Source organism: Notamacropus eugenii, chromosome 5, assembly GCF_028372415.1.
Source record: "Notamacropus eugenii isolate mMacEug1 chromosome 5, mMacEug1.pri_v2, whole genome shotgun sequence".
Lineage (NCBI taxonomy): Eukaryota > Metazoa > Chordata > Mammalia > Diprotodontia > Macropodidae > Notamacropus > Notamacropus eugenii.
This window is the reverse complement of record NC_092876.1, coordinates 408,273,360-408,301,080: the sequence shown is the minus strand read 5'-3', so window position 1 is coordinate 408,301,080 and position 27,721 is coordinate 408,273,360. Positions and strand designations below refer to the sequence as shown.

Here is a 27,721-nt window from a genome sequence, read left to right as displayed (position 1 = left end):
GGAAAAACAACTGACCTGGAAAATAGATCCAGGAGAGACAATTTAAAAATTATGGGACCTGAAAGTCTTGATCAAAAAAAGAGCCTAGACATCATCTTTCATGAAATTCTCAACAAAAACTGCCCTGAGATTCTAGAACCAGAGGGCAAAATAAGTATTCAAGGAATCCACTGATTCACCGCCTGAAAGAGATCCAAAAAGAGAAACTCCTAGGAACATTGTGGCCAAATTCCAGAGTTCCCAGGTCAAGGAGAAAATATTACAAGCAGCTAGAAAGAAACAATTCAAGTATTGTGGGAATACAATCAGGATAACACAAGATCTAGCAGCTTCTACATTAAGGGATCGAAGGGTGTGGAATAGGATATTCCAGAAATCAAAGGAACTAGGACTGATACCAAGAATCACCTACCCAGCAAAACTGAGTATAATACTTCAGGGGAAAAAAATGGTCTTTCAATGAAATAGAGGACTTTCAAGCATTCTTGATGAAAAGACCAGAGCTGAAAAGAAAATTTGACCTTCAAACACAAGAATGAAGAAAAGCATGAAAAGGTAAACAGCAAAGAGAAGTCATAAGGGTCTTACTAAAGTTGAACTGTTTACATTCCTACATGGAAAGACAATATTTGTAACTCTTAAAACTTTTCAGTATCTGGGTAGTTGGTGGGATAACACACACACACACACACACACACACGCACACACACTCACACACATGCACACAAAGACAGAGAGCACAGACTGAATTGAATAGGATGGGATCATATCTTTAAAAAATGAAATTAAGTGGTGAGAGAGAACTATATTGGGAGGAGAAAGGGAAGAAATGGGGCAAATTATCTCTCATAAAAGAGGCAAGCAAAAGACTTTTTAGTGGAGGGAAAAAGAGGGGAGGTGAAAGAAAAACATGAAGTTTACTCTCATCACATTGGACTAAAAGAAGGAATAAAATGCACATGGTATGCATTTTGGTATGAAAACCTATCTTACAATACAAGAAAGTGGGGGAGAAGGGGATAAGCAGGGTGGGGGGGATGATGGAAGGGAGGGCAGTGGGAGGAGGGAGCAATTTGAAGTCAACACTCTTGGGGAGGGACAGGATCAAAAGAGAGAATAGAAGCAATGGGTTGGATAGGATGGAGGGAAATATAGTTAGTCTTACACAACACGACTATTATGAAGTCGTTTGCAAAACTACACAGATATGGCCTATATTGAATTGCTTGCCTTCCCAAAGGGAAGGGGTGGGGAGGGAGGGATGAAGAGAAGCTGGAACTCAAAGTTTTAGGAACAACTGTGGAGTACTGTTCTTGCTACTCGGAAATAAGAAATACAGGTAATGGGGTATAGAAAGTTATGTGGCCCTACAGGACAAAAGAGAAGATGGGGACAAGGGAAGGGAGGGATGATAGAAGAGAGGGCAGATTGGTGATAGGGGCAATTAGAATGCTTGGTGTTTTGGGGTGGGGGGAGGGGACAAATGGGGAGAAAATTTGGAATCCAAAATTTTATGAAACTGAATGTTAAAAGTTAAATAAATAATTTTTTAAAAAAAAAAACTGTTTCTTCTATTTAACTGATTCAACACCTCACCTTTTTCCTGCTGTTATGAGGCAGGGGGAGGACAGGAGAACTCTTAGCATTTGTCACATCACACCAAACTTCTAAATCTCAAGGTCTAATTCCTCCAGGTCTAAATCTATGATTCTAGGTTCCTTTCAGTGCTACATAACCACAAGTTGCCAGGGAATTTATCATTTCTGGTGCTGCCTACATAAGTGGTTGGCTAGAAGTAGGAAAGTCAACTCTGAATATATTCTACAGGAAATTACAACATTTTTTTAATGATCTTGTGGAAGAAAAAATTCAGTGTCCTTGACTTTGAGGCACAAGCTGTTCAGAGATAAATTTATTAATTAGAGTGTTTTGGTTTTAAGCACCTGCTTTAAGGTGAGAGAAATCCATTCTTCCTACAAAAATCCCATGGACAGAAACTATTTTCAAAGTGCAATTTATTGTGTTCTCAAACAAAGATAAAATTACATAATCAGATAAAACACAGTTACAGACTTCAGATGAAAGTTGACAGCTTTGATTCCTCAGACAGACCAACAGTCACTTCAAATATCAGTGCATCCCAGAAAACCAGTTTCCTGAACCAAGTCATCTTTGTCAAGGCTAGAGACAGGTAATGAACTTAAAGTGTACCCACTCTAAATTTCCTTAATCTAATCAAGTTCATTCTCAGAACTTAGAACTTCTTTTTTGGGAATTGGTAGTTAAAGAAAAACTGATCAGGGTCAGACCAAAGTACTATTACATTATTATTATTTTGTCTTGTGAAACCTAAAGGGAAAATAAAGTATGTGGGGTGGAATGGAGGAGGGAAGGGAACTCATTATGCTTCCATGACCCTAAATGTCTCCCTGAAATGAAGGATCCTCTTTTTAATACCAGTATTTTTCTAATGATAGATAGTGGCAAGAAATGGAATGCTATCGCCTCCAAAAACCTGAAAATAAGCTATCACTCAGAGGGTAATGGAGATGCTTACCATGGTGGAAATAAACTGAAGAAATAGGAGAAAAAGATGTTATCAAAGAAATAATGAGCAGAAGAATCATTCTTTATGGTTAAGGAATATCTTATGAACAACCTGTCTACTGAAAATATGAACAAAGCACATTGGGTGGATACCCTGTGTCAAACTTATAGGAAGACTGGAACAAGTTGTTGTTTTTTTTTTATGGGAGGGGCAAGTTTCTGTATTATTTGATGAAAATATCCATAAAATAGAACAACAAGGTGATACAATGCATAGGGCACTGGGCCTGGAGTCAGGATTAAATATGGCCTTAGACACTCACTAGTTGTGTGACCCTAAACAAGTCACTTCCCCTTATTTGTGTCAGTATTCTCATCTATAAAATGAGCCAGAGAAGGAAATGAAAAACTACATCAGTATCTTTACCAAGAAAGTGTCAAACGGGTTCACAATGAATCAGACACAACATTAACCCATATAATGTATTTATTTGGGTAAAGGTAAAACTCTCTGCCTTTGATTTAAAATGATATCAACTACCTAAGTATAGAATGGGAGAAGTGGGATTTTGCCAATGAGAAAAAGTCTAAGAAATCTGAGTTGACTCCAGTTCATTAGGATTTGACCTGGCTGACAAAAAACTAATGTGACTTTAATAGAAATGTCTCCTCCAAAACCCATTGACTTATTCTCTGAAGCTCCCAAGGGGAATTTTAGGACAGATGGGTGGAAATAACTGAGGTTGAAGGTTTTCGTTCAAAAGAGGGCAGGTTGCTTTTTGCTGTGACTTCCTTTCATTCCAGATCCTGACTAGATCTAAAACCATGATGATTACTAGAACTTTAACCCTTGAGTTTTTGTTCTTGGAACCAGCTATCCTGACTATTTTGCTCATTTCTTATGGAATAGAGAGCATACATATTTTACTCAATGAAGAAAAGTTCAGTGGTTATTGATTTTAATATAGAGAATGTTAACAAAGTTGAAGCAAATAAATAATGATAGAATGTCTTAATATTACAATTTTTAAAAGTAAATTAATTACTTTAATAATATGGTGCTATCAGGAAGATAAGCATCTTATTCAGGATTGAACAGCCACAGTAGGGAACTTGAGACCAATCTTTTCAGGCTCTGAAGCCAACTTGCTATCCATGATGCTACAATGCACAGGCACTTCTCAGATAGTATATATTGTCTCCCTCTCACTCAAATCAAGTCAACTGCAGGTCATGTCATCATTTCTCTGATGTCATAATGCTCTTCAAAAATGAAGGACAAACACAACACAACAATATTGTAGAGCAGGTACTAATTCGCATTGCCAAAGGTCATTTCCTCATTGGGGATTTCCTATACTAATGAAATCACAGCTATTATCCAAAACCAAATGAAAAAGAATTGAATACAATGATGTTATTTGGTAAGGATATAAGAGAAAAAGGAAAATACTTCATACATTTAATCACATCTCGATGCTTTGTTTTTACATCTAGATTATATTACATAGAAGGGACACAATCCAATTTCTCAAAGTCTTTCTGAAGTAGTTATCTAAGTTTCTGCTGTTCATCTGAGATCTGGCCTTCCAAATCCAACATTCACTCCATTTGGATATAATTTGGAACCCACCACAAGGAGGCAGACTAAGAACTTATCAGTCCCTTGTTCTTATGGTTAATCTCTTTTGGGACACAGAGTCATAGGCTAGGTCAGTATAGACTTTCCAGAAGTCAAATCAACAAACATTTATTAGGTGCCCACTGTCTACTATGCACCAACTACCTTGCTAAGCATACAAAAAGGGACAAAAGCAGTCCCTGCCTCCCTTAGGGCATGTAGAAGCAAAATATGCCATCCTGGTTGGAGTCTGAGACATATTATAAAATATTACTATTAACACATCTATCTGACATCTTGAAATAGCTTCCCACTCCCAGGTAGAAAAAGCTTTTTGCAAAACTATAGGATTTTTGCTACATTCAACAGCAAATAAATATTATTATAAATGGCCAATCATTTGTCTCCGGTTTTCCCCAAGTGGAAGGAAAATGAACATTAGCTGGACATGAGCCAAAAGGACTAGAGAGATCAAGTAGAGAACATGTTGTAGACTATTGACCTAAAACACTTACAAAACCAAATGTGATTTGCAGAAAGGATAGAGAGCTGGGTACCATATGGAATGGACAGTTCCCAAGTCCCATGTAGAACATTCAGTTGCTATTCAGTCATTTTCAGTCATGTCTGACTCTTTGTGAGTGACCCCATTTGAGACTTTCTTGGCAAAGATACTGGAGTGGTTTGACAATTCCTTCTCCAGCTCCTAGTAGAAATGAGGAAACTGACGTAAACAGGGTAAGGTGCCTTGCTCAGGGTCACACAGAACATACTTGTCTATAAAAGTAGTTTATAGATTCCTGGGAATGTCTCAAGACAGTAGCTGAATGATTCTAATAAATGGAAACTTTAGCTCTCTCTTTTAACAATAGTTACCTTTTATATAATGCTTTGGTACATATTAACTCTCTTGATTCTCATGACAACCTTGTGAGGTGTCATATTTTCTTTTGTCTGCTTTGTAAGAAATACCTTAAGTAATTATCTGTGATAATTTGAGGCAATATGGGAATTCACTTATATGCACTTATTCCTTCTACATCACAGCTTTCCCCATGGAGGTTTCAATATATTGTATGTTGGCATAAGAAATTAAATAAGAATTTGGGGGGAGTTTTGCAGAAGCTACAGATGACACAGAGCCCATGACCAAATACTTAAACCAAATTGTACAATAAGGTAATGCAAACACCCCATAAAAGAAAAAGATTCAGACTTCTTCTTTAGTACAAGAGGAGGACCAAATTTTTTTACTCTGATTTTCTAGATCAAGGGGTACTGATAGGGATAATAGTACATCATGGAGAGGAAGGAAGACTGGTAGGGTGGGGTGGAGCGGGTAGGAAGGGAAACAGAAATGGAAAGACAGAGATATGCCTTGAGTCGAATCAATTTTAAGAAAATCATAATATCAATAGCTGGGAGGACCTTAGAGATCATTTAATCCAACCTGTTCATTTTACAAAGTATCTTTGCAATCTTGAAGAATCACTCAAATCTCTCAATGATTTAATAATATCTCCACAGGTAATGATCCACAGGGCTTCTACATAAGTATGTAGACCACACAGCTGAGTGAATGCCTCTTTAAGGAAACTTCTCTACTGTTTGGGTTCCTGTTCTCCTACTCAGGACAATTAATCCTACTGTTCCTTCATTTTCTAAAATAGGCAGACTTTTTAAAAGAGATGTGTGGGACAAAAATGACAAAACCCCTTTTTCTGCTTATGGGATGTTATAGTCTCATGCCTTGGGTTTTGTTTTTCTTGAGGATTGAAAATATCATAGATTTTCTCACTTATTCTGCTTAACTAGAGCAGTACAATGGAACTCTGGGAAAAGGATGGATATTGCACTCTTCCATATTCTGGGATGTATTTTTAAATTGCAGCCTCTGCTTCAGTCTCTATTATTTCAATTGTAAATTACTATTTTTTGTTCAGCTTCAGTCGTGTCTGACTCTTCATTACCCCATTTGGGGTTTTCTTGGCAAACACACTGGGGTGGTTTACCATTTCCTTCTCCAGCTCATTTTATAGATGAAGAAACAAGCTGGAGGGGTTAAGTGACTTGCCCAGGGTCACACAGCTAGAAAGCACCTGAGGCCAGATTTGAACTCATGAAGATGAATCTTCTTGACTCCAGATGTAGTAGCTATAACACTGAGTGATCCCCCAGGCTGCCTCTCATGCCTCTCAATTACACCAGACTACCTCCTTTAGGACAGTCTTTGGCAATAAGACAAAGTTGCGCTCTACTTGATGTCCAAAAAATTCATGCTGTATTATTAATATGCCTTATCTACAAGGAATATGTTCTTCCATGCTAAGTGATTTCAATATTACTCAAGATATAAGACCAATTTTTCAAAATGACAGCTTCACTACCATATTCGTTTATCATGAAGATGTGTCCAATTGTTGTACTCTGAAAAGCTCACCCTCAATACACGCACATACAAAATGAGCTACAATTTTTTGAAATCAGCATTCTCTTTATAATAAATTAAAGAGTTTCTAACAAAGAGTGCCATTCTTCAGTAATTAAAGAGAAAAATAGTAATTATACCTTTAACTACCTGTATGAGTTATTAATTATTTAACATGCAATAATCTATTAATCCATTTTTCTTTTTTTTCTTCCTAGATTGATGTTTCCTGTTTCCACAGGATGCCCTCCACAACTTTTTTACTCTAGTCAATGGATTTTAAACTGGAATAAATTTACATTTGCTATAGCAACCATCCTAGCACTAGTAGAAGTCTAGGCTTGTTAGCATCTCATTAAGTTTCCTTATCCTAGCAGGGCACTTTCATTGGCATTCAAGTGTATTACTCAAAAATGCTTGATGGGTTTAAAACATGTGGCAGTTTCTCTTGGCAGATTCTTCCAGATGTGTAGCACTGACATACTTCAAATAAGGAGTGATGGTCTCATAAAGAGGCAACGCAAACCACATAAAGGTCATATAGTCTCTAGGACTGTTCTGATGATTATAAAAGTCTGCTTGGTTTTTTTTTTCTTTGTTTATTTTTGATTTTGATTTTTTCCTCTCCAGTATAGTTTCCTCCTTCCCTATATCATGTAGTTAGCAAGTCAAAGTCAGTTTCCAGAATGATCAGAGAAATGCTTTGCAATACATTCCTAAACTGTTGTTGTTGGATTGTTCCATACATGTTCAACTCTTTGTGACTCCATTTGGGGATTTCTTGACAAAGATACTGGAGTGGTTTGCCATTTTCTTCTCCAGCTTATTTTATAGATAAGGAAACTGAAGCAAACAGAGTTAAGAGACTTGCCCAGGGTCACACAGCTAAAGTGCCTGAACCCAGATTTGAAATCTGGGAAGCTGAGTCTTCCTGACTTTAGGACCTTTACTCTATCCACTGGGCCACCTCGTGCCAACCTTTATCATCTCAATGTGTATTCATTAATATACATATCCAAGGAGGGGCAGAGTCAGGATGGTAGAGTAATGACAGGGACTTACCTAAACTCTCAAATATTCCCCTACAACACTTCAAAATGAACTCTGGAGCAAAAGGATGGGGTGAAATAATTTTCCAATACAAGACAACTTAAAAGGTCTGTCTCACTGGGAGGAGAATGGAACACAGCCCAGCACAGGCCATGCCACAACAAACTAGCAGCAGGTCTTGGGGGCAATTTGAATTGACAGCAGGTTCAGGAGCATTCAGCCCACAGATGGTAAAGGGTTTTGAAAACTAGTCAGAAGGAGATTGCAGAATATTCTTTACTGGCAGTGGGTGCAGGACTCTGTTACATTACCTATATGTGAATCTGGGTTGCAGTCTCAGGGTGAGAAGAACTAACAGGAGCAGGGACCTTAGAACACTTACAGGACTGAAAAAAGTGCTTGTGGTTACTTTCAGGCCAGAGCACAAAATAGGAAAACAGTGACTATACCTCTCCTTAGATCATACCACCTTGGAAAAACTGACATGTAAAGATGTCCTAGTTCTAACAGCAACACAAAAAACCTGAAGCTTGAGACACTGTCCATTCCACCCTGGGAGCAGAGCCCAACTTTAACATAAAGTTAAAAGTTAAAAAAAAGGGAAGGCTGAAAAATGAACAAACATTAAAAGAAAAAAATGACCACAGAAAGTTACTATGGTGGCAGGGAAATTCAAAACACAAATTCAGAAGAAGCAAATGTGATCAAAGCAGGTCCATGCAAAGCCTCAAAAAAAGATGTGAATTGGTCTCAGGACCTGAAAGAACTCAAAAAGGATTTAAAAAATCAAATAAGAAAGGCAGAGGAAAAAGAAATGAAAGTAATGAGAGAAAGAGTCAACAGCTTAGTAAAAGAGGTGCACAAAAATTACTGAAAGAAATAATGCCCTAAGAAAACAGACTAAGTTAAATATTTAAAGATATAAAAACCCACTGAAGAGAAAAACTCCTTAAAAAACAGAATTGTCCAAATGGAAAAAGAGGTACAAAAATTCAATGAAGAAAATGCATTAAAAATTAGAACTGAACAACTAGAAGCTAAAGAGACATCAAGAAACAATAAAACAAAATCAAAAGAATGAAAAAATAGAAGAAAATGTGAAATATCTCATCTTAAAAACAACTGACCTGGAAAATACATCATAGAGAGATGAATTAAGAATTTTGGACTAACTGAAAGCCATGATCAAAAGAAAAAAAGAAAAGTTGTCATCTTTCAAAAAATTATCAAGGTAAACTACTGCCCTGATATTCTAGAACCAGAGGGGAAAATAGAAATTGAAAGAATCTGCTGATCACTTGCTGAAAGAGAAACCAAAATGAAAGTCCCCTATAATATTATAGTCAAATTCCAGAACTCTTAAGTCAAGAAAAAAATATTATAAGCAACCACAAAGAAACAATTTAAATATCATGTAGCCACAGTCAGATTAGCACAAAATGTAGCAACTTCTACATTAAAGGATTGGAAGGCTTGGAATATGACATTCCAGAAGGCAAAGGAGGATTACAACCAAGAAATCACCTATCCAGAAAAACTAAATATAATCCTTCAGGGGAAAAGAGATATTTAATGTAATTGTGGACTTGCAAGCATTCCTGATGAAAAGACCAGAGCTGAATAGAAAACTTAACATTAAAAATAAGACCCAAAAAGAAGCATAAAGAGATAAACAGAAAATAGAGTTTCATAATGGATTGAAGTAGGCTAAACTGTTTACATCCTACATGGGAAAATGATATATGTATGTCCTAAGATAACACTACTAGGACTGTATCACAAAGACATTGGGGGAAGGGGTAATCAGAATGCACAATATTTTGGGGTTGGGAGGGGAGAGATGGGGAGAAAATTTGGAACTCAAAATCTTGTGGAAAGGAATGTTGAAAACTAAAAATAACATTTATTCACATACCTGAAAGCCAGATCCCAAAACCATAAAGCCAAATCCATCATAGTAGCCAAGAAGTCAATACACAATAGCACTGCAGGGAACAAAGCCATTCCCAAGCCTCCCCTCTTGCTGGGGCCTTCCCACAAACAAACAAACAGTCACATGCCTAATTGTCTGCTTGCCTGTGTTCTCTCTCTCCCTCTGCCCTAACTGCTCTCAATAATTTCCTCTCAATTTTGCTCTACCCTTCTTGTTCCACCCATTTAGCAAGCTCTTCCCACTACATGACTTAGGCTTCCATGTAATTTAAGAAAGTCACATGGACCTATTAATGAATGGGAAAGATCTTCCGATTTAAATTACCATTACAGCCAAATATTCTTGAACTTTTCCCAAAGGGCTATAAAACTGTGCATACCCTTTGACCTAGCGATAACACTACTAGGACTGTATTGCAAAGAGATATTTTTTTTTAAAGAAAGAAAAGCACCTATCTGTACAAAAATATTTATAGCAGCTCTTTTTATGGCAGTAAAAAATTGAAAACTTGGGAGATGCCTATCAATTGGGGAATGGCTGACCAAGTGGTATATTATTGTGATGGAATACTATTGTATTACAGGAAATGATGAGCAGGATGCTCACAGAAAAACCTGGCAAGACTTATATGAACTGATACAGAGTGAAGTGAACAAATCCAGGAAACATTGTACATAATAACAACAATGTTGTACAATGATCAATTCTGAATGGTTTTACTGTTCTCAGCAATACAACAATCCTAGACAGCTCCAAAGGACTCACAATGAAAAATGCTATCCACCTCCTGCTGAAAAAAACTGGAGTCTGAATGCAGGTCAAAGCATATTACTTTCACTTTACTTTTTTTGTGGGAGGGGGATTTGGTCTGTGTTTTCTTTCACAAGGTGACTAATATGGAAATATGTTTTTCATGACTTTATCTTTATCAAATTGCTTGCTGTCTCAAGAAGGGAGGAGGGGAGGGAGAAAGAATTTGGAACTCAAAATTTTTAAAAGAAAGCAAATGTAAAAAAGTTACTTTTACATGCAATTGGAAAAAATAAAATATTATTCAAATGCACACACACATACATATACACACACTGAAGCACATATTAAGTGCTTATTATGTACCAGAGACCATGACATAATGTTGAGGATACACAGTCTCTACCCTAAAAGAGCACACTTAACAATCCAAGAGACCACATGTAAATAAATAAGTATTTATAAGGTATATAAAGAAGCATAAGGAATGTAACCTTAAAGGGGAAAGCTTGCATACCTGGGGGGACTGTCTCCTATAGCATGGGGCATTTGAGCACAGAATGAAAAGAAGCCGGAGATGTCATGAGCTAGACGAGAGAACAAAGAGGGTTTCAGGTAAAGGGGATGACCAGTACAAAGACACAATTGAGATAGGAGATGAAATGTCATGTGGACAGAATAGCAAATTGGCTAGTATCAATGAACCTTACAATATGGGAAGGAGCATAAAAATATGAAAAGAATATAAAGGTAGGGAGGGGATGTAATGAGCTTTAAATGCCAAAAATAGGACTTCATATTTATTTGTAGAGGCAATAAAAAGCCTCTTGAGTAGGAGGGTGATATAGTCAGACCTATCCTTTAGGAAAATCATTTTGGCAGCTGTGTAGAGGTTAGATTGGAATGGGGAGATCCTTGAGTCAGGAAGAACAAGGATGAAGTCATTTTAATAGTCCAGGCAAGAGATAACAGAGTCTGAACTAGGATGATGCCTTTTAAACAGAGAGAAGGGAACATATAGAAGAAGTCATGTAAAGGTAGAAATGACAAAATTTGGAAATTGATTAGATCTCTGGAGTAAATAAGAGTTGAGAACGAGTCCAAGATTGCCAACTTCAGGAACAAGGAAGATGGTCAGGCCCTTGACAACAATAGGGAAGTTCAGAAAAGGAAGGGTTTGCAGGCAAAGATAATGAGTTTAATTTTGGACAAGTTGAGTTTGAGATTCCTCCAGTATAGTAGTAATTAGTAATTCAATGCATCGAAATTAGTAGATAGTGGGACTTGTGGGATTGGAACTCAAAAGAGAGTTTAGTACTGGCTATACAGATTTTCAAAGCATCACCATATCAATGATAACCAAACCCACAGGAGATGACATACATTGACATGGAGTGATATAATGTTTTCGGGTTGGCATGCTGTTTTGGAGGCAGCTAGGTGGCTCAGTGGATAGAGTTCAGTACCTAAATCAGGAAGTCTCATTTTCCTGATTTTAAATCTGGGCTCAGACTCCTTAGCTATGTGAGCCCGGACACGTCATTTCACTCTGTTTGCCTTAGTTTCTTCATCTGTAAAATGAGCTGGAAAAAGAAATGGCAAACCACTCCAGTATCTTTGCCAAGAAAATTTCAAATGGGATCACAAGAAGTTGGACAGTACTGAAAAAAAGACTGAGCAACAGCAACAAAAAGTGCTTTTACGTGCATTATTCTTTCAGTAAAGATTTCAAATTAAAGCTGAATTGCACAAATGAGAAGGTCTTGACTGTCTGAAGTTATCTTAAGACATAATGACCTTAATATATCTGCAAAGAACCTTCAAGATCATCTCATTTTACACCTCATTTTCACAAGTTAAGAACAGAGACCAAAAGAAGCTGTGACTCCCCTATCACCCAGCAGATTAATCAATAACAGATTGAGGCCTAGAGCTGAGGTCTAAACTGGCAAAATCTTACATGAAGTTGACTCTCCATAAAGGTTTGTTTAATTGAACTGAATTGTTTTGTATCTTGTAACACCCTCTTCATATCACCCATCTAACAGTATCTCCATACTGTAGTAGGCTCACGGAGGACTTCAAGGTGCTAGTTGGGTAGGGCAGCTGAAAGCTTCCTAGACCTGGAGTCAGAAAGATCTGAATTCTGATTTGGCCTATAACCCTGAGCAAATCATTTAACATTTGCCTACCTCAGTTTCCTCATCTGTAAAATTGAGGATAATAATAGCACCTACCTCCCAAGGTTATCATGAACATAAAGTGGGATATTTATAAAGTGCTTTGCAAACCATAAACTGCTATTTAAGTGCTAGTTGCTATCATCATCATCATCACTACTACTACTTCTACTACTACTACTACCACTACCACTACCACTACCACCACTACCACCACCACCGCCACTGCTACTGCTACTACTACTACTACTACTACTACTACTTCTACTACTGCTACTGCTACTACTACTATTACCACTACCACTACTACCACTACCACCACCACCACCACCACTACTACTACTACTACTCCATACCCTCTGCAAGTCCTTTCCAAATTCTCTTTAAAATCTTGCATAGCTAAGAAGTAATTATAAGAACTGGTTCTTATATGGGAATCATGGAACACAGGAAATCAGTTCATGATTGGAGGTTCACCATCCACTGTGAAAAACAGTTCAGGTTCTCTTGTGTTACAGAAGATCTTCTTTAACTATCCTTCTAGCTAAGCCATAAGGAACCTTTCTGTCACCTGATGTGGAATTGGAGGGGAAAAAACAGTCCATTTCTGGGATGAAAAGACAGCACCATATTGAGAGGTTCATAACCTGGAGTACATTAACTTATCCCTGCTGTTGTTTAAATATATTGATTAATTATTTCAGTAAAATTGCCTTCCTTTGCAATCCTAAGTATTTTATTTTAGGCTTTAAAAACATTATTCTGAGAAACAGGCTTCACCAGACTGCCAAAAAGATTCATGACATAAAAAAAAGATTAAGACTTTTGATTTAAAAGATGAATAACAGAGAAATGTAAAAAGCCTTGTTCAATTGCATAATGTTCTAAGTTGGCAAATGCCCCAGACATATACTAATGGTTGCCTCTGCCTTTCCTCTATCATATCCCCCTCCCTCTACTATCAGCCTCTGAGGGTGATAACCCCGATTCATTTAATAATTGGCTTAAAGTGATTTCTGCTCATCTGTAAGTCAGTCAATATGCATTTATTAAATGTGCCAGGCACTATGTTAAGAACTGGGGATACAAAAAGAACCAAAAGACAAAGCCTGAGAGCTGGCAAGTTAATGGAAGAGATAAGCTTGTACAAACCAGCTATATACAGGATAAATAGGGAATTATTAAAAGAGAAGGGACTAGAATTGAAAGAGAACAGAAAAGGCTTCCTGTAGAAACTGGGATTTTAGTTGGGATTTTAAAGAAACCAGGGAAGACTTAGATGAAGAGAAAGAATATCCTAGGCATGGGAGACAGGCAGAGAAAAATGTAGTGATTAGAGAAATGGAATGTAACATTATTAGAACTTTGTCAAGTCTACAAGAATACAAGTCATTCCCCAATGGAAAAAGTCAAAGAAAATGAACTGGAAGTTTTCCAATGAAGAAATCAAAACAACTTATGGTCATATAAAAAAAATGCTCTAAATCATTATTGATTAGAGAAATGCAAATTAAAACAACCTTGAGATATCATTTTACTACCATATTGGCTAAAATGATAGAAAGGGAAGGTGACAAACATTGGAGAGGATGTGGAAAAATTGGGACAATTATTCATTGTTGGTGGAATTGTGAACCAATCCAACTATTTTGGAGAACAATCTGGAATTATGTCCAAACAGTTATTAAACTATCGGTACCCTTTGACCCAGCAATATCACTACTTGGCCTACTTCTAAAGATGATTAGGGAAAAGAAAAGAACCTCTATGTTCTAAAATGGCTACAGAAGCTCTGCTTGTAACAGCAAAGAAATGAAGTTTTGAGGATGCCTTCAACTGAGGAATGGCTGACAAGTTGTGGTATGTGATTGTGATGGAGTACTACCATGCTATAAGAAATGCTGAGCTCAGTGATCTCAGAAGAACATGGAAAGATTTGCACATAATAATAGAGTAAAATGAGCAGAATTGAGAGAACTTTGTATCATTGTATACAGTAATAGCAACATTGTTTTAAGAATGACTGAGTGGATAAGTTTTTTTGGCTAATCAACACCCAGATTATCTATAAAGAACATATGAAGAAAGGTACTATCTGCACCCAGAGAAAGAACTAATAAAATATATGTAGAATAATTTTACACATACACATCTATTTGCGTCTAATGGTGGTCATGGGGGTAAGAAAAAAGGGAAACAGTTAAGTGATAACTTGTATATTTTAAAGGAATAACAAGTTCATAGTAGATTTGCAGTTTCATGTGCAATCATCTTTTTTTTATTATACTATATTATGAAAATGCTTGTTTTATTCCATAAATTAAAAGAAAAACAGCAAGGAGACCATTGTCACTGAATCAAAATGCCCGTGGCTTGGAATAAGATGCAAGAAGCCTGGAAGGCAAGAGGAGGCTAGGCTATTATCTAATAATTAACTTATTAGATATAACTATAATTATTATATATTATGTAACATAAAGCCCTTTAAACTTGAAATCATAGGACCTGAATTCAAATCCAAACTATCAGTGTGACCTTAGGTAAGTCACTTATTTAAACCTCTCTGAGTCTCCATTTCTTTATTTGTAAAACTAGAGTTAGACTAGATCTCCTGAGATTTCTTTCAACTGTAGATCTAGGATCCTTTGCTTGATTTCTCTTAGAGGTTACTTAATTTAGCACCTTCTCAGAATTACCAACTCAAGCCAAGTCTATCCCTAGAGAAGACTTGAGGGAACATATTCCTGTTTATTGGAACGTTTTATCATTAAAGTTTTGTTTGGCGTGTTGTGTGTGTCAAGCCCAATGTTTTAATGTGGTAAGTAAATTCTTGGTGAAGAAACTCCCAATAACAAAAGGGACTGAAAATTGGTCTGCAATTCATCTTCTCAGAGGGTTTCCTTGGGGGCCTTGTGGATGGTCACAAAGTCAAAGTGTGCTAAACATAGGACCAAAAGAAAGGTCTTTCAGATTTCAAGGCCCTCTTTCTCTAGCACACCATACTACCTCTCTTGGGTTTAAAAATATTGTTTTCTCTCGTTAACAGGTGAACTAACCTTTTTTTTTTTTACTCTGAAAAATTCACTTATATAAAAAAGGAAATGAAACAATTCTTTAAAACTAAAATAACCCAAACTGAAAAAGTATGCCCATCCTTTAAAAAAATACTTAGGGTGTAAAAGAAGAAAAAAAAACTATGACTTTTATTTGTTCTAAAAAGTAAATCCATCATGTGCACTTAATAAACACAAAACAGTCATTCTGAGGTTTTATTTCTCACTTTTCTTTTGTTTACATATGTCAAAAAAAAATCTGCCACCAACTGGCTGAATGGGCTTGGGCAAGCCATTTAAGCTTCTGGGGAAGAGAAGGAATCCTCGATTTCTTCATCTGTAAAATCAAGCTGTTGAACCCAAAGTCCCTTCCTTACGGAAGAAAAAAATGAAACAAGCTCCTGCACACCTGCACTTCGAAGGTTTAGCCTCTGAAACACTAACCCTCCCTGAAACTGCTGGAATTCAGTTTTTCGTGTGTCCTAAGCTCAGATCCTGCAAATCTGATAGTTTATCCTGTTGAATAGAAAGCAGAGGTAGAGGGGAGGAGAGAGACGGAGGGAGGAGTGAAAGCTGAGCTGCGCCTGTTTGAAATCCCTCCAATCCGGCCTAAGCTGAAACTTTGTGACAATTTCGTCTTTTTTTTTAAGTCTTCTCTGTGACAGGCGGACCAGATCCACCACCCCCACACCTTCACACCCCCATGAACAAATGTATAAAAAGTGCTTTTCTTTCTCTGTTGGCCTGGGTCCCTCTCCTCCAGCCTCTGCTTGGGGAGGAGGTCGGGGCGCAGCGTGGGGCCCCTTGACCACAGGAATCCGCAGAATTGGGCGCACTTGCTGCCAGGGCTGAGCCCAGCTTCTAAAGCTGGTGCGGAGCTGGGCCAGTGCGCCCAGGCCCGAGCCTGGCAGCTAGGGAGGCCGGAGTCCGGGCAGGGAAAGTCCAGCTCTCGGCCGCCACGACCAGCCCCTCCCTCACTCCCCGGGGCTCTCCGGGCCGCCTCTGGGGGCAGTGGGAGGGAGCCCGACCCCGAGGGTGCCGCCGGGGGTGGGGAGAGATCGGGCGAGAGGCAGCAGCTGAGCAGGCAGCGAGGAGGCTGCGGCGGCGGCGGCGGCGGGACCGGGGATGATGCAGTCAGAGGCGGTGGCAGCAGCCACAGCAGCATCTCGCCGCCGCCGTCTCCGCCTGCACAGCCTTCCGTGCCCAGCGAGGCCGCAGCTGCGGAGCCACTGAGGCCCGGGAGCTGCCTCTGCTGAGCCTCCGCCGCGGCCCCTGGCGCGGGCTGGGTGGACAGCGCCGAGGTGGAGCCCGACTACGGGCGGCTGCCCAGAGGTAAGTGGAGGAGGCTTCCACGCCCCTGTCAGGGCTTCCTTCCGCACTGGGCTCCCAGGACGTGGCCCCGGGCCAGGGGCCAGGGCTTGGCAGAAGGGGAGGGGATGGCGTGCGCGGGGAGGGGGGCTGGTGAGCGGCGGGAAAGCACTGCATTCTCCCTGGGGAGCCTCTGCTGAACGCTAGCCCAGAACCAGGGTGACCCCCTCCCCCCACCCATGAATACACATGGCCGCCCCTAGTGAGCCCTGGGACTAGAAAGCGAGGGACCTGGGACAGTGGATTTTTACAAAGAGGGATACAGCTTTGGGGAGAAGCCGGGTGATGCCTTCCGTGCACAAAGAGGTCGGAATGGGGGAGGGGATAGCAGCCCATAAATGAAGGGGGAGGGGTGGGGGGGCGAAGCTGTGATTATAAATGAAGGGGAAAGAGTAGTTTTTCATACCTTTATAAGAGAGGAGAAAGGGGTGGGAAGAGGGACGAAGAATTAGGTCTTTTCTTGCAGAAAGATTCTTGGGCTTACTATTGTCTTAATTCCTCATAATTGTTTTTTTTAATGCTTTTTAGATGAAGGTAGTATTAATTATGCAATAAGGAGGGATCCTTGCCGTGGAATGGTGTGATCAGTGGAATTACAGATCAGCAGAATATCAAAAATTTATTTCTTCCTTGACTGAGAAATTTACATCTGTAATAGTGTGGTGAAGGTTGGAAAGGGGTGGGGGTAGAGAGAGGGAGGGTGAATCCTTCCTTTGGTTCTAAGGTAGAGGTTACAATGAGTAGGGAAGGGGGGGAGACATACACCCTTCCATAAGTCACAGTTAACATCTACCTTTTGGCAAAAGGAGGGAGAGAAAGAATTGCTGGAAATGCCTGTTATCTGCTAGGAGTGCTCCATTTTAGTTGACAAGCAAGGGGCACCCTTAGAAGTTTTGAGGTGGGAACATAAATTTTAAGGAGATATTTCAAGCAGGCAAGACAAACCAAATTTGCTCAGGTTTGTGAGTCCTTTTTTCTCCCCTCTAGACCTGAAAAGATCGTGCAGAAAAGAAGACATATAAGGCAGTTTTTGCTGGATTCAGGTGAGTTAATTGAAGGGGTCAAGGAAGGGTATCTTAAGGCACTTTACACCTTGGGTGTTGTGGGCCTTTCCTCAAAAGATTCAATTGCAATTTCCTATTTCCATAGAAGGGGATTTGATGTGTGGACTTTACCTCATACTTTCTTCCCTCTTTTTCAGTGATTCTGTTAGGTTTAAAAAGGGTGGCATAGTTGCCCTCTTTCCCCTAGACTCCTCTCTCCCCCCACAGTAATTGATACTTTTAAACATGGCAGTGGCAAATTTGATCTTGACTTAGGTCTCAGGGATTTATCTTTTTTGTTCCATGAACCCCTTTGGCAAGCTGGTGAAGCCCTTGGACACCTTTCTTTGAATAATGTTTTTGAAATGTGTAAAATAAAATACTCAGGATTGAGAAGGAAACCAATTACACTGAAATACAGTTATCAAAAACAGATTTTAAACATAAGTTCACAAACCCCAGGTTAAGAAACCCCTGGCTTAAGAGATGGTGGTATAGGATATTCGGATGCTAAAGAAGATACTTATACCTTTTCTCTTGATGCATTGAAGAAAATCGAGTAAGTTAGGAGTTTGAAAAGATTTTTAAAATCTTTGCTTAAATTTGGATTAGTGGCAATACTAAGCATAAGGGAAATACAAGAAAGTATTAAATAAGCAGGACAGTTGACATTTGTTAGTTACACCTCTAAAATGATTGACTAGACAGAACAGTGAACAGGGGAAAAGGATGGAAATGGAAAGCTGAAAATAGGTACAGAAGAGAATGGAATTATTTGTAGTTTGAGTATAATCTGGAAATTCAGGCTGCATTTCTCAAAGTATAAGCCTTGGAGAGATATGTTTCTAAGTTCAAACATTAAATTCTCAACTGCTATATAAGAATTAGATATCTGTTATATTACATGGAGAATAATGTGGTTGAATCGATGATTTAGGAAGGCTAAAATAGCTAAGCTAAATGTGAATAGATGAGGCTGTGAGGTATCTTATGGCAAAATAATTGTTTGGTCTCTTTTTCCTATTATATGACAGCACACAGCCAAAACTGAGAAGCTTTTGTTTTTAGTCTATTTGTAAGTTTGTCTTATATTCCAAGGCTAATATATAATGCAATATTGGGATAAAGTGCCTTAAGATAAAATGAAAAGTTAAAACTTGCAAAGTAGATAAAATGGGCATGATGAATAATATTAGAAAAGGAGTTTTCACCTTTACAAATGATTTTGCATAAAGATTCCTTAGCTCTCATGTGCATTTTAAAATATGTATTTTGAGGAACATATGTTGTATCTAGGGAGATAAAAGTAAATAACCAAGGTGGTTAAATATATATAAGGTAAATATAAAGGTAGCTTTGTAGACATTAATGGTCTTGGTTTTTATTTTTTTGCTTTTTCCATCCAACACATTTATAGGAGAAATTCCAAAAGCTAGAACCTTGGTCTTGGGACATGAAGTGATGAACTATGAACTTGGGGCTCAGCAGGTAGGTGAAGGAGCAAGTGAGTTCAACAGCTATTTGAAAATGGGTTTCTGTGTGTATTATCTGAACCAAGAGAATTTATCTTGACCTTGAGAGAAAAGCCTTGGTATTCTTTCATTTCTACAACTAACCATAGCAAAGTCATTCTGGAGAAAAACAATTCTGATGTTAAGAGCAAATTCAAACTTCATAGACTTAGTATTTTTTGAGAGAAATACTCATGAATTTGAAAAAAATTGACCCTCATTCAACACAAATTCATATGCTTTGTTTTTTCTGGAAAGGTTTTTCTTTAATCAAATACCATTTCTAAATTCTACACTGGACCTACTCGTGTCTAGTCCATGTGAACTAGACCTGTCCTTTCCTACCCAGAAAGTTGGGATGGGAGCAGGGAGTCCTATTCACTAGCAAACAATTTGTTTGGTCCAAAAGATGTATTTGTGCAGTAAGAAGAACTGTTACTATCTGATCTTGAAGTCACAAATGCCTGAGTTCAAATCCTGTCTCAGACATTTATTAAATATTTTCCCCTGGGCAAGTTGCCTAACCGTTCTCAGTCTCAGTTTCCTCATCTTTAAAATATGGATAATAATAGCTTCTATTTTATGAGGATGATAATAACCCCTACTTTATGGGGATAATACTACTTTTCATGGGAATAATAATACTCCTACAGAATTGTTTAAAGATTCTGTGTGTAAACTATGTGCAAACCTTCAAGTTCTGTGTAAACATTGACTAGTGTTACCATTGCTGGTATCTTCTTAATTAAAGGTAGCTTTTTCTTTGTTTGGTCATGGGATTCTAAATTTAAAACTGGAAGGAAATTTAGAGGTTAGAGGTCCAAACCTTCTTATTTAACAAAGGAGGGAACCATGAACCAGAAACATTAAATTGTCTTATACAAGGTCACAAATATAGTAAATTGCAGAGGTGGTATTCAAATCCATGTTTTCTGACTCTGAATCCAGTTCTCTTTCTCTTCCACCACTCCAGACTTTCTAGTCTGAAGAGCATTCCCCTTGATCAACAAAGAAAGAAGCAGAATAGGATTTGAAAACTTTCTATCTAGCATTAATATTACACCATCTGCCTCTGCCCTGGCACTAGGTGTTTTCCCAGAGACATACAAGTTTTTCACTAGTGGACCATAAGATCAGAAATATACAAGCCTCTGAGAATCACAGTGTCTCAGAGTTGGAAGGGACCTCCATGACCAATAAATCTAGTTCATATATGTCTCGATTAAATTTTAACAAAAAGGTAGACTGAGGCAGATCTGTGAGCAAGATAAATTGATTAGCGAGGCATGCTACCTACCCATAAATGGGTCTATGGCTTTCCTCCATTAATGGTAAAGACCCTGAGCAAAAGGACAGTTCCCTTACATAGGTTTTGGGGAGTACAGAACAAAGAGCAAGATAGATGACATCATGAGTTTGAGGGCAACATGATTGGTTACAGAGCTGAGGTGCAGGGAACATCATGGTTGGAAGCTTGGTGTTGGGCACCAACAATAACTCCCCCTTTTTCTCTCATGAGACCAAGAAGTGCTCTTTGTTTGAGTCCAGGTACAAGTTAGTAACTCAGATTTTTGGACAGCAAACCAGTCATCCTTGAAGGATAACTTGGTGGTGTAAAGCTATCACCTCCATACTCCCCTATTTTCTCACACATTCCCCAAGGTTAGCAAAAATTCCTTGAGCAGGAGAACTTAATCCATTACACGCCAGCAGAACTCTGAACCATGTTCAGAAACAAAGAACCATGACTTGAGCAGTTATGGAAAAATCAATTAATTGTAAATAAAATCAATAAGAAAATGATACAGGATTAATCTTAATCTTCTCAACTGAAAAAAAGAATTCCCTTGATATATATCCAAGCAATCCTCTGGTCTTTTCTTAAGACTATGCAATCAGGAGGAACCCCTGCCACCACCAAAATTAAACCTCCCTGATCTAAATCTCTGTCATTATATTGTCATGATTTCATATTTAAGGCCTCCTGAATCATTGATTTTGAGTCTTAGACCATGGGGCACAATCTATTCTGTCTTAACTTTTTCAATTGTACTTTCCAAAAGTCAAGAGTACAATTCCGGATGCTATCCATTGATCTCATCCTTGGTTATTTCCTTGGTTTCACTTCCTTTTTCTTTGTCACCCATATCTTCATGGTTGACCAGAATTAGATCATAGTAGACTTTCCCCAACTTTCTGAGATATGAAGTAGTTAGCATGGGAGACCTGTTTTGCTTTTAGAAGCATGACACTTCCAGTAGATGTTTGATTAGATGAACTATCCCGTCACTACTACATCTTTCCTCTGAGTTTTTGTGGTCTGTATCAGGAATTTAGGGTAGCTGGGTGGCACAATGGATAGAGTGCCAGACCAGGATTCAGGAAGACTCATATTCCTGAGTTCAAATCTAGCCTCAGACACTTACTAGCAACGTGACCCTGGGCAAATCACTCAACTCTGTTTGCCTCAGTTTCTTCATCTATAAAATGAGCTGGAGAAAGAAATGGCAAACCACTCTAGGATCTTTGCAAGAAAACCCCAAATGGCATTATGAAGAGTTGGACATCATTGAAAAGAAAATGATCAGGAATTTCACTCTTGTATTTGGGAACAGCAGTTCTGTGGCATAGAGAGAAAGAATTGGAACAAAAAGACAAAATAAAAGGTTATTGCAGTTATCAATGGGAGAGGTAAGGAGTAGAGTGAGAACTGTGGTTCTTTCAGTGTTTCATAGACACCTATGGGCAGCCCTCAGACTGCCTAAAGGTAATCCAACCCTCTCATTATATGGCTTGCCCATTTTCTTAAAGCAGAGAGAAGGGAACAGATCCAAGACGTGGAGGTAGAATCACAAAGACTTGGCCAGTAATTGGATTTCCTTTAGATATGAGCCACTTGTCAGGTGTGTTATAATGGGAATTCCTTTCATATATAGGTTAGACTAGATAATCACAGTCATAATGATAGCTCATATTTTTATAACACTTTAAAGTTTCTTGCATATCTCATCAGATTCTCCCAGAAACCCTATGAAGTAGGTACTATTATTATTTCCATTTTCCAGATTTAAAAAATGAGGTTGAAAGAAGTTATTCGACTTGTCCAGGTTTACATAGCTAGTAAATGTCTGAGTAGAATCTGAACTCAGTTCTTTCTGACTCCAGACCTAATTCTCTGCTGTGCCACTTAGGTCCACATGGTCTCTAAGGCCTTTCTGTCTCTCATATTTTGTGATTCGTTATGTTTCTTACATAAAGGTAAGCTGTCTATAGTATCAGTCTGATGATATCACTTCTGTTTTTCTCTCCTTTTATTTTCATCTAGATCCTCTCCACCAAGATTCTCCTTTCAGGTTCATGTATTCCGCACCAGTTTGCACCCTGTAGCATATGATACTATTCCATTGCTTTCTTTTGAACAATCTACATCCTTTCATTGGTGCATTCCAGTTTTGAGGTCCATAATTTAGCTATAGTCTGTGTGTTAGACACAAGAGGCGACAAGTGTTCATTTCCTCCCTTTTCCCCATTAGTGTGTCCTGTAAATTACTGAGTACCTAATCCATTGTTAATCTCTGGAATCCATCCTCCACAGTACTTGCATATATGGTATGTGAGTACTTTTTGTACCCTTATAACCCTAGGATCATAACTAGGCAGGTCCCAGAAAGCCTATATGTTCTCTGTCATCTTTGGGATCCTTGTACTTTCAAATAGCTTCAGCTTTATTCCAAAGAGCCTTTTTCTCTCCTCATTGACCACTTATTCCTTGACATCATGATCCAAAAGGAAATTTATTTATGGGGTTTCACAGTTAGTTCAGCTTTCTGAATCATCTAGGGGAGTCACAGATGGGACTCCACTTCTCAGGAAGAAAAGTATTTTAATTTTTATTATATAGAAAGGACTATGCCAGAAGAAACACATTAATGATGAATTTTTGGTGTATGTTTTGAGGGGTGCCAATCTGGTCTTCTTGTTATTCTTCACAAATAATCCTCCATTTCCCATCTCTAAGACTTTGTACTGACTGTTCTCTATGCTTGGAATACCCTCCCCCTTTCCTTCACCTCCATTCATTATTTCCTTGAAGACTCAGCTCAAGATCCATCTTCTACATGAAGCCTTTCCTGATCCTCCCAGCTGCTAATGCCCTCTTTCCAAAACAACCTTAAATTTATCATATGTGTACTTATACAGTGTGACTCAAAAGTCTTAGCTCAATTTAAGTCATTAAAGCTTAAAACCACACCAAGACTTTTGGAAGCCCCCGTATTGTCTTCCCTGAGAAGGTAAGCACTGAAAGTACTCTGAAAGCAGAGACTTTCATTTTTTTGATTTTGTATATGCAGTACTAAAGCATGGCGCCTGGCACATTGCAGGCAACTGAATGCTGTTGACTGTGCCATGCCAGAGAGTATTTTTTTTCTTTTATCTTATATTTACCTAGCTCTTCCCTGCCACCCCTAAAATAGTGTAATTTAAGAATTGATAATGACAAAAACAACAATAAGAAAGTTGATATTTATATAGTACCTACTGTGCTAAGGATTTTCCAAATATTTGATCCTCACCACATCCTGGGCAGTAGGTGCTATTATTATCTCCACTTTACATTAAAAGAAACTGAGGTAAATAGAAGTTAAGTGACTTTACAGTTAATGTGTGAAGCTGGATTTGAACTTGTGTCTTTCTGATTCCAGGTTCAGTGCTGTATCCATTGCCCTATCTTTTTTTCCTTTTTTATTAATTAATTTATTTTTAGTTTTCAACATTCATTTCCACAGGATTTTGAGTTCCAAGTTTTCTCCCCATCTCTCCCTTCCCCAGCCCCAAGATGGCATGCATTCTGATTACCCCTTCCCCCAGTCTGCCCTCCCTTCTATCAACCCCCATCTTGTCTCTTTCCCCCTTATTTTCTTGTAGGGCAAGATAGATTTCTATACCCTATTGTCTGTATATCTTATTTCCCATTGCTTGTAAAAACATTAGAGGGGAAGAGAGGGTTGGTAAGAGGAAATGAGTGAACCTTACTGTCATCAGATTTGACTTAAGGAGGGAATAATATACACACTCATTTGGGTATCCTATCTGCCTTTTTTGTTTTGCTTTGACATCCCTGAAATCCCTGTAAGAAAGATAAGGGCCAGACCTCATACTCCCATTTCACAAATGGAAAAACTTGAGTTCAGAGAGACTTAATTGCCTAAGATCGCATGAAAAGCAAATGTCAGTGCTGATCTATCTTGAAGCACAGATTTTTGGATCCATGGTTCTTTCTAGAATGATATATTATCAGAAGCTTAAGAGGCTCACAATGTGAACTCCAGCATTTTGGATTTGCCTCAATTAAGCTAGGTGATATCTTGCTAGTTAACATTGCTTCTTGAACAAAAGGGAGTTAATTACTGAAAATTTCCGTGTTGTACAAACCTATGTCTGTATGGCTGCATTTGGAGTAGACATTCTTTGGAGAATGTAGTTTAAAAAGTCTCCAGCATCAGGCTTTTCAGTCAGCCCTCTGCTCATGTTCCTTCTCTCATGTCCAAGAATCTCTTCTAGGGTACAGTGTCCAGATATTCTTTTCTATGAGAGAAAAGAATAAAGTAAATGAATAAACATTTAGATAGTAAAGTCTATATAGTAAAATTTATAAAGAATGAGTGTTTATATAGTACCTACTAGGTACCAAGCAATGTGTCAAGTGCTTTTTACAAATATTCTCTTGTGATTCTCACAACAACACTATGTAGAATTATTTTCTATTTCACCTACTATTTATTACCTATTATTAGCTATTAGCTGTTATAACCATTTTATACTTGAGGAAACTGAGTTGAACAGAGGTTAAGTGACCCACCCACTCATACAGCTAGTAAGTGGGGGGAGGGGAGTGTGAGAAGAATGGATGTTCTCACTCTATTAGTTCATGACCCCCCCCAACCAGGAAACCAGGGACAAAGTATGTATCTTATACTCCCCTCCATCTTAAGTATTATGGAAAACAAAGCAGATATGTTTAATTGAGCATCCTTTGGTCCCAGGAATATATGTTTATCCCTGCAGTCATAATCCTACATACCAAATTTCTGTTAATGGATCATAGGGTATCTGACAGGCCACCCACTCCATTTTACAGCTAAGGAACTAAAGCCCTGAGAGCAATCTGCTTAAGATCACCCAGGTAGTAAATAAGAAAATCCAAATTTGAATCTAAGGTTTGCTGATTCCAAACCTAGTACTCCCACATAAATCCTGTTTAGAATATGAGCTCCTTGAGGACGGGCACTGACTTTTGCCTTTCTTTGTATCCCAATATTTAGCATGGAGCCTAGCACATAGTAGGTGTTTAACAAGTGTTTACTATCATGGCCTGTACCTTGATGATGAGAAAAAATTGGTGGCAAATAACGAAATGCTGAATATTATTAATTTCCTGTTTATCTTTGTGACTGTATAACACATAATTTTTTAGTTTCTCAGGATAAGCTAGCATACCTCCATGGTGTTATAAAGTCCTTCTAACTGAATTTTTTTCATCAAATGAAGAGTACTTAGCAACAGTGCTAGCTATCATTATCATCATCATCCCCCTCCTCGTCATCATCTTACTGATGAAGACATTGAGGCCCAGAAGGCCTAACTGACTTGCCAAAGGTCACGCAAGAAATAAAAATCATAGTAAGTATGTCCCCTGATTCCAAATTTAACACTTGTTCTGCAATATAACTTCTATAATTGGTCATGCCCTGGGATTTCGTTAGTGTGGAGAAATCCCTCTACATTTATTAGGAATTTTATTTCTTTACATCAAGCTGAAATCTATTTCTATACAACTTCCACAAAAACCCCTTTTTTGGTCATTTAAATTTTTTTTTCAAAAAAATTTTGCTGAATTGAGTGGGCTGTGTACTCATTTAGGGTCTGCCAGAAGCCTTTCCCTCTGATCTACGTCGGAGGAGAGAAAGGAAGATTACTTCTATGAAGTACCAGGAACATCACCTGAGGGTCCAGAGCCAAAATCATGAGACTCAACATGGACTTAAAGTAGGCATATATTGACATGGAAGATTCGCAAGTGAAATCTTGCTTAGGACTTGCTATAATGAGGCCTTTAAGGTCTCAGATTTGCCTAGAGCAGTGATATGTGACAGATTCTTTTGGCAGTCCAGTAACGCCTATGAACCCATTCTCAGAATAATGCTTTTAAATGAAATGCTAAATTTCATTTCCAGGTTAGTAAAAATAAAGCTAGTTGGTGCAGTGGATAAATCACTGCCCTGAAATCAGGAGGACCTGAGTTCAAATCCACTTAACTAGCTGTGTGAGCCTGGGCAAATCACTTATTCCTGTATGCCTCAGTTTCTTCATCTGTAAAATTAACTGGAAAAGGAAATGGCAAACCATTCTGGTATATTTGCCAAGAAAACCCCAAATGGGGTCATGAACAGTCAGACATGACTGAACTGACATAACAACAAAAATAAAGATATCATCAAATTCGTGGACCTTCCCCTGAAATCTGTCCCTTGTCTATGGCCCCAGATGAAGAACTTCTTGCCTTCATTGGAGAAGATCTAAACTTCCAGTGACGAGAGCCTGCTCATGTTAGAACAATACATTTATTGGGCGATGTCCTGGTAGAGCTCCAAAAAGTCTCCCTCCAGCCTGCTTTAACCTGACTAATCTGCTTTCTGACCACATGTCCAGTCCAAGTCTTGCCTATAACTGTACACTGATCATGGCACACAAATGCCCTTCAGAGCAAATGGCGCTCCATCCTCATGGAGATTGTTTTTTTAAATCTTCGTGGCTGAGTGACTTCTCTTAATTGTCAGTTTCAGCTGCTCCCCACTGCTTTTTTTAATCTAATGCTCTGACATTTCCTACTTTCTCCTTTCTCTTCTCTTTCTCCACCTCCACTCCTTAGCTTTTCAGTCTTCATTCCTTATTTTTTCCCAGGAGTTTCCATTTCTTTGCAAAGCAGCTTACCTATTAAAGGCTTGGGCAGTCAATGAGAAAGTCCTTGGATTTTTTTTTTTGGATGGTCACATTGCATCAGATATGATCTTTCAGTCTTCAGCTCCTTTTGGCTTCTCTCTCTCTCTCTCTCTCTCTCTCTCTCTCTCTCTCTCTCTCTCTCTCTCTCTCTCTCTCTGCCTCTGCATACTTCAGACTACTAGATAACTATAGACCCATTTCCTCAATTCGAATGAAGCTGTTTTAATTTCAGACTG

The 27,721-nt window shown here is 38.5% G+C and overlaps 1 protein-coding gene and 1 long non-coding RNA gene across 5 annotated transcripts in view; one reads left to right on the top strand and one right to left on the bottom strand.

The window, feature by feature from the left end:
- Positions 1-27,721, bottom strand: part of LOC140506947 (uncharacterized) — a 63,429-nt gene that overhangs the window by 31,748 nt on the left and 3,960 nt on the right. The window contains exon 2 of the long non-coding RNA XR_011968164.1: positions 24,918-25,070. This is a non-coding gene — a long non-coding RNA (uncharacterized lncRNA). The remainder of the gene's footprint in view (positions 1-24,917; positions 25,071-27,721) is intronic.
- CHST10 (carbohydrate sulfotransferase 10) overlaps positions 16,206-27,721 on the top strand; it is a 50,587-nt gene continuing 39,071 nt past the window's right edge. For 3 of the 4 annotated variants that reach the window (XM_072614671.1, XM_072614668.1, XM_072614670.1), the window contains exons 1-3: positions 16,206-16,894; positions 17,918-17,973; positions 19,391-19,461. Coding sequence is in view for 2 of the 4 variants with exons in the window: in XM_072614668.1 (XP_072470769.1) it covers positions 19,442-19,461 (20 nt within the window). In the remaining 2 variants the exon portion in view is untranslated. Of the gene's footprint in view, positions 16,895-17,022; positions 17,237-17,917; positions 17,974-19,390; positions 19,462-27,721 lie in introns of those variants that run through there. The other variant, XM_072614669.1, reaches the window with a different exon arrangement.